The sequence below is a fragment of the Myotis brandtii genome, unplaced genomic scaffold (assembly GCF_000412655.1).
Source record: "Myotis brandtii unplaced genomic scaffold, ASM41265v1 scaffold536, whole genome shotgun sequence".
In the NCBI taxonomy this organism is placed as follows: domain Eukaryota; kingdom Metazoa; phylum Chordata; class Mammalia; order Chiroptera; family Vespertilionidae; genus Myotis; species Myotis brandtii.
Window position 1 is genome coordinate 1,286,572 of NW_005369967.1, and position 7,965 is coordinate 1,294,536.

The following is a 7,965-nucleotide window of genomic DNA, read 5'->3' on the forward strand; positions in this document are numbered from 1 at the left end:
TATACCAAGAATTAAAGTTAAATCCTTTCTCTCCACAACCTACAGTATATTCAGGGACCCGCATCAATAATTGGAATATTAGTAACTGTGGTAACTCTTATAATAGAAGTTCAGATAAGAGGCTTTATGAGTTTAGGTAAACCTAAAACCAGATTGTGGTGATAGTTGTACAGCCATATAAATTTATTAAAAATCATAAAACTGTATACCTAAAATGAGTGAATTTTATGGTAGGTAAATTTTATCTCAATACAGCTATTAAAAGAGTTTAGGGAAAGAAGAAATTGTTTCTGATTAAGAACTTGGAGAATATTTTTTGCACCTGGTGCAATTTAGGCTGGATCTTAGAAGACTAGTAGTATTTAGATTAGAAAATAAGCAACAGGATATTCCAGAGAGAGTAAACAGCTTGTCTAAGGCCTAAGAGTTCAAACGTACAAGGATTATGCTAGAGGAGTTAGTTCAGACTTTGCTCCATGCCTTAGATTATATGGCTTGCATTCCTACTAGTACATATGGCCAAATGGCTATGACATTTCCAAAAAGTTTTGGTCAATTCCTATTGAAAAACATAACTGTATATAAATACTTTTTCTTCCTTTGAGTTAAAAATAAGTATTTGCCTCCATTTTGAGCGGATGAGGAAGTTACAATTAAAGGGTGTATAATTACGGTATTTCACAATTATCAGTGGCTCCACTGACAGCAACTCTTGATATTTGTTTCCACCTTTATAGCTAAAATCAATGATACCTGCATTATCTCCTGTGAGTCCTATAGTCTTTATTTTCCCCCAAGAGAAAACAGATTAAAGGAGGACCCAGAGCCTAAAATAATAAAGACATGCTAACAGAAAGGTAAACATATTCTGACCTGCTAAGAATAGGATGAGGGAGAGAGAAAATGGTAATATAAATAAATGATCTTTGAACAATTAAAAATCTAACTAAATTGCATGCCACATATGACTCAAAACTCATCTCATACAAAAAATAAAATAGGTGAAGTTAACTACTATCTTCAATTACAGATAAGCAAATTTGCATCTTTTCTAATGAGTTGATATGACCCTATTACTGGCCCATCTTTTATTGACAGTAGAGAAAAGTACACAGGAAAGTTAGCAACAATTTCTAAATAGGTAGGGGTTTGTTTTTTTTTTTTGCTTTTTAAAATGTAAAAAGATTACAATTTAAATTAGGTGTTTCAAAAAATTGCCATAGAATTTCTCAGATTATATGAGTGAGCAGTTATACAGAAGCTTAATTTCTAATTTTAAATATGACTGCTGGCCAGTAAAATTATGCTAAATATAGAAAGGGCTTTCTTAATGACCCTCAAAAATGATTTCTTTTGTTCTTGACTTTAACCCCATTTGACCAACTGCTCAGAATTTTTCAATATGAGTCATATTGTATTGATTAATTTATTCCACCTGTTTACAGGGAAAAAATACAAATTAGCCTGGTGAGCAGCAAAATAGAGACAAGTTTTTAAGAAACCTAAGTTGTGTTAACCTGCAATCAAATGTAATCTTCATTTTAATATTTATACATTTTTATGTTATGAGCCTATTCTTAACGTGGATTTTATTTATTTGTTTCTCTCCTCCCTCACTTCTGTGAAATGCATAAAGGAAAGGGTGTTTGTTATTCATACATTTATACCCCACTAACTGGTGTTACACATCTGGCTTCCACTGGAGAGCCCCTGACATCGCAGGGAACGGTGATCAAAATTCCACACACTAGCTTCATGCTGGGGGCTCGTAGCTACTGCAGCATTGAAGAGGGCCTTTTCCTGGCTTCTTTAAAATAAGCATGGAGATGGGATGGTTTAAGGGAAGAACACCTCTCAAGTCACATGACCACTGCTGCGCTTCTGTGTGTCCTGCTTTCTTCATAACAGCTTGGCACTACATTCTTTCCCTGTATCTTAGTGGGCTTGTGTGTACGAGTGGGATGGGGGTTGGGGTGGGGCGTTGTCAGTGGATGGTTATACATCATGCATGCAATGTTAGAGTGATGTGCCTTCCCTTATGTGTCACAGATTATGATCACAGATTAAATCTTCTGTGTTCCTGAGAGACTGGGCCGTCTCTCTCTTATTGGTGTGAGATTCATGTGTTTTGATGTTTACACCCTCAATTGTTCTTCATGTTGCATTAAACATAATTTGAAATGTTCTCCTTAAGAGTTAGCTTTTCATGTTGGGCTGAAAAAGTCTTCATTTCTGTGTAGCAATTCATGTTATTATAACCTATGGCTTTCAATTGTACCTCCCATAATGAAGAGCTGACTTTAAACACTGTGCTATTCTTGTTATGACCTAAGCATAAGGTAAGTCACTTCTCTAACTGTATCTAAAGATTGTGGTTGTTTGTTAAATTTTTCTCAGTTTTGTTTAAAGCATTTTCACTTTTTCCCTTACCATTTATTGTGTGCTCTCCCCTCTTTTGTTTTCTGTTTCATGGCTTTAAGATTTGTTAATGGGCAATGTGATCTTCAGCAAAATTATATTACACATGTAAACACATGTTGAAATTAATTAAATGAATTATTTGATGTCTGAAAGCAGTCTTGATTAGTAAATAAATACCTATATTTTCAGTGAGTCTCTTATACATCTCATTTCCTCCATTGACTTTAATATACTGTTTCTACATCATTATTGTAGTTTTGACTCCAGTTGAAAGGGAACTTCATTGTCAACACAATAAAGTCAGATGTTAATCCAATAGAATAAAGTAATAGATAATCCAATACCATATTTTTCATTTTTAATCCCTGACAAATTTGGTATTAGGGCAAAATATTGGTTTTATTTTGTTTTTCAAACTTTATTTTTCTACATTGAGTAAAAATCCGGGGTAAGATAAAACAAAACAATAAGCAATAAAACTTGAGACAGACCTGTGTTACCTTCTTTATAGTTCATATGTGTGAGAATAAGAACAATAGTTGTTTCTCAACTTTATTCTTTCAAGTAAATTCCATTTCATTGTGAGTTAAGTAAAATCTTTATATTGGGATTTTATAAAATAAATAGATAAAGATGACCACTTTAATGGTACAAGAGAGAGGGGCATCTGCTACATGCATAAATATTATTACATTTTTAAAATTATTTTCCTCAATATTTTTACATACATACTCAAAATAACTAAAGTTTATGTAATTGTTGATTTTAAAAGTGATTTCCCTCAATCTGGGTCAAATAGCCAATGTAACATAAATGAGAAAACATTGCTAATACTGCTGTTGGCAATTTATGAACCTAAATAAATAACTCAGACTCACAGAATTGAATTGTTTTCATCATCCAAATTTCTCTCCCAAAACCATTTGGAAAAAAAAATAATTCTAAAATGAGGTGCTACAAAGCAATTCAGGGTTCTTTATTAAATTTACGCTATGAATGGACTTTCTAATTTTTTAAGCCATCTACAGAAGGGACACGGTGTTCTTTTATTGTTGTTTTGTTTTGGGTTTGTTTTTTGTTTTGTTTTGTTTTTTTGTTTGGTTTTGGTAAAGCTGGCTAGTTCTTCACCACCATTTTCATTTAGACATTATATAAACCTGTTGAAACATTTGATGAGAAGATTTGAACTACTCATCTGAACTGCTCTGTTCATTATAAATCTCTTGTTTCTATCCATACACTAGCTCCACTCTAGATTGGAAGGGCTTAAAGATGAACTCTGGAGGAATAGAGGCTACGACTTAAGAGTAACTATTACTGATCAAAGGAGCTGCTTTCCATTCGCAAACATTGCTTTGCGCTATGGGTTTGGGCTCCTTCTGTTTCTACATCTTGTTGAAGACTTTCTTGACTTCCATTTGACTTCTTTGAACTCTGTTTTTGTCTTTCAACATTTTCCCCTTTCTTTTTCTTCTCTCTCCCAGATGTTTCTCTCACTCTTTAGCTTTCTCTTATGTTCTTTGAATCACTTTTTAAAATGTAGTTTATCTCTTTATTAAGCTTGTCTATTAATTTTTCTATTAGTGTTTGTTTATTTTCTCCTTTAAGGCTGTATTGGTATAGTTAACACTTATTTTCATTCCATGGTATGTCAACTTGCTTGTTTATCTTGCAGCAAGTTCATTAGTCATTCTTACCCTCTTGATATGAATTTTCAATAAGAAATAGCATTAACATATAGTCCCCTTCTGTAAACCCGTACTTTCTTTTCTATCTGCTAGAGTTACCACCCCCATCTCTTCTTTTTTTTTTTCCTCACTCTTGTGTTTTCCTCCCTGTATTGTTTTCTTTAAGTAGTCATTAATTTCTTTCCCATTTGGTCCAGAATTGTTCCCCAATAAAACTTATGAGTAAAATAATATAAGAATACTATTTTCTAGATTAGCTTCTTCATTCTAGTATATTTAAATCTAATTAAACAATCTGGGCCAAAAGAGAATAACTTTAACATCTGGAATTATTTTCTCTCTTTTTTTCTTTTTTTTTTTGGTGTGTGTGTGTTTTTCTTGTGTGTATGTGATTTTTTTTATGTTGTTGTTTCTTTAAACATTAACAATTGTTTTTTTCAGGGAAGGACAACCATAATCCACCCTAAGTTGCAACATTCCTTTCATAAATTGTTTCATTACAATAGTAGATTGTGTTAAACTATAGAAATTAATTTTTTGTGTATATATCCATTTGGGGCAAGCTGCTGTGGAATGGGAGGAAGAGGTGTGGAGTTTAAATGCAATTTACTCTGAAATTAACAAGTGATAGTGCCATTCAGCATGGTCCTTGAATTCAACAGTTTTACAGCATTTAAAAGAATGTTCCACTTTGAACTAAAATATTTTAATCAAAGCATAAAAGTTTCTGATTGATAAACTATATATACACCTAAGAACTGGTAAATAAATGTATTCAAAATCATTGATTTCAAACAGATGCAACTTTTATAACCAATATTAATAAATACAATAAATAACAAAAGTTATTAAAATCACACATAAATATTGTATCTGAGGATTTTCCCCTTATTAACATGGAACAAACATTACAATAGAATATTTGATTGCAACTTTAATACTTGAATTGCATTATTCTAGTCAATAGATAAACATAATGCCTTAAGATTAAGGGTCTTTATTTGCAACTGAATATGTGGTAACTTGAATTTTTTCCCATATGCTAATTTCATATACACATAAATAAAAAATTGCCTTTGGTTTTACAACTCTGTCACATTTATAATATTGTACACCCATTTTTTTCTGGAAATCGGTTACTTAAAGTAAGGAAAGGATAATAATATATAAAACAAATGTAGCATATTTTTACTAACATGTTCTGATATCTGAGATATATAGAACCCTTGCTCCTAGACCTCAGGAGTTTGCCCAATAAGAATACATTACATATCTGGCTATCTATGTTAGAAGCCCTAAATTACTGAGTTTATGCTTTCTTTGCAGGTCCAATCCAGGTGCAGCAGCAAGGAGAACATTCTCAGAGCCAGTAAGTATGTCCTTATTTCAGATGGACTAGTGAATCAGAGCTTGTGGTTCAACAGGAATGAAAGCTAAAAATGTCATTTTGGTGAAAGAATGAAGAAGGTAATAGGTAACTTTTATATCAAAAATATGAATAGGGCTTTTACCTTCTAAGAATATTAGTATCAATATAGTAATGGATGTTTCCTTTATTCTAATTGTCTTTGCAAGCTAACAACAAAACTTTGATAACACTCCTAGTTAGGGTGATAATGAGCGCCTCTAAGATTCTAAAATGGGAGCCTTCTCTAATGGCCTCACTGCCAAAAAAGTTACTTAAAAACAGACTAACTGAAAATAATAATATAAATTCACTAAAAGAATCTAACTAAAAAAAAGTGACTCCTAAAAGGATACGGCATAATCATTTTATGTATGTGCATTCCTGAAAGATCTTACTTCACAGGCAGCATGTTTTAAAAATAGTGCCCTGAACCATGGATAAAGAAACCTCTTTTTATTTTTTTTGTTTGATTGCTTAGTAACACTAACTTGGAAGTCATTTAACTTTGTGTATTATTCATTTTTTTATTTTATAAAAAGGAACTATTTTTATTTTATAAAAAGGAACTATAAATAACCTGCATCCTTGAAATTATGTGATGTTGAAGGTTGTGCCTTAAAAGCTTTGGGATTCTAAGAGAAAAGTGCTGTATAAATGCTAATTACTTTACTATTATTTTCTTTCACTTAATATTAATGATATCATCCTTTCTTATTCCTCTTCTTTATCAAAAGAAGAAGTACAGGTGGATCATACTGAGATGGGTCTATTGGATACTTATACCACTAGGAGTTTTAGTAAATGGGATGATTTATATTTCGATTAGAATGTGTATATTATTTAACATTAAAAAAAATAACAAAATTTCAGATGGGTAAAAATTCATGTTTTATTTTCTTTAATGTAAATTTTTTCCCATTTCTGTTTTATGAATCTTTGCTTGAAACTATTGAATTGATAGGCAAGCATATTGCAATTATTTGCTCAAGACATTTATGTTAGAGTTATATAAAAATAAATGCAAACAGCCATGTTTAATCTCTATACTTTGCAAGTTTCTACAGCATTTTAAAAGACATGAGAAAGGCTTTTCAATTATAAGAGATGTAAAGTCCTATAGTCCTATACTAACACCTAAGGTTAAAAAAACCTAAGAACCAGGTGAATGATAATTGAATATTCACTAAAATAAAATAATAGATATAAATTAAATTTTAAAATTACATTTTATGATGATTACTGTATGATTTCCATTTTTTTGTTGATCCGGAGATGATAATGAATAAACTGATAGTGATTATGGTGATTAGGAAAAAAAATAATTTCTTATGGAGAACAGACTTCTTTGAACCCTTTTTCACTTCTCATGGACCTTTGTGTTGTTAGGACTGTCTTTCATTTCAGTTACGCTCTTACTGGCTTGTTGGCTAGTAATCACTTTGGCTGGACATCATGATGGTTCAGGTTTTTCTGATCTTGGTGTTTAGGGTGAAGTTGTCATGTAGATGATCCATATAGTCATTTAGATCCATGTAGAGAGCCCATCTAACATCATAGTCTCATAATTCTGTGACTTCTGTAAGTTTAAGTTCTTTCCTCTCAACACCATTTTAGTAACTTATACCCATAGCCACACCCAGAACTCTTTCATCACTATAAGCTGTACTGTGAATTTCTAACTTCAATAATTTATTGCTTATTTAGTCTACTGCTATCTCCCTTCATTTCTTTTTTTGCCGTGTGTTACTATATTGTAGTCATATCGACCCTATTAGCAGTTCACCATTCTCTCAATGCTATGTCCTGGATTAGAGGCAGGACTCTTTCTCCCACTGCATAAAATATCCATTCCTTTTATTTTCCTAGAAAATTCTTATCTGTTGAGATTTAGTTCAAGTGTGGTCTCCTCTGTGAAGCCTTCTCTGAATTTCCAGCAGGCATCATGATAGATCCTTTTTATATGTCTCTATTGTTCCTTCTACTTCAATCATTTTTCATTTATTTACTATTTATTTACTTCTTTGAGGATACTCAAGGAAAACATTTCCAAAATGTAAACAACTTTAAAAAAACTATACAGGAATGCCTTGTTTCATTGCAGTTTGCTTTATTGCTCTTCACAGATAATATACGTATATATGAAAGGTTTATAGTAACCCTGCATTGAGCAAGTCTCTCTGTGCCATTTTTCCAACAGCATTTGCTTACTTCATGTTTCTGTATCACATTCTGGTAATTCCTGCAATGTTTTAAACTTTTTCATCCTATCTAATAGTAGACAAACATGGTAATTAACCGTACCTCCGACACGCTTCCCATTGGCTAATCAGGGCGATATGCAAATTAACTGCCAACCAAGATGGCGGCCGGCAGCCAGGCAGCTGAAGCGAACAGGAGGCTTGCTTGCTCCAGTGATGGAGGAAGCCAAGGTTCCCCGCCTGCCGCTGC

At 32.4% G+C, this 7,965-nt stretch overlaps 1 protein-coding gene across 13 annotated transcripts in view; it reads left to right on the top strand.

The window, feature by feature from the left end:
- GPHN (gephyrin) overlaps window positions 1–7,965 on the top strand; it is a 445,634-nt gene that overhangs the window by 338,363 nt on the left and 99,306 nt on the right. For 9 of the 13 annotated variants that reach the window (XM_005877905.2, XM_005877906.2, XM_014549124.1 and 6 more), the window contains one exon: window positions 5,436–5,478. In XM_005877905.2, coding sequence (XP_005877967.1) covers window positions 5,436–5,478 — 43 coding nt within the window. Of the gene's footprint in view, window positions 1–3,665; window positions 3,729–5,435; window positions 5,479–7,965 lie in introns of all 13 variants that reach the window. The other 4 variants (XM_005877907.2, XM_005877903.2, XM_005877908.2 and 1 more) reach the window with 1 other exon arrangement.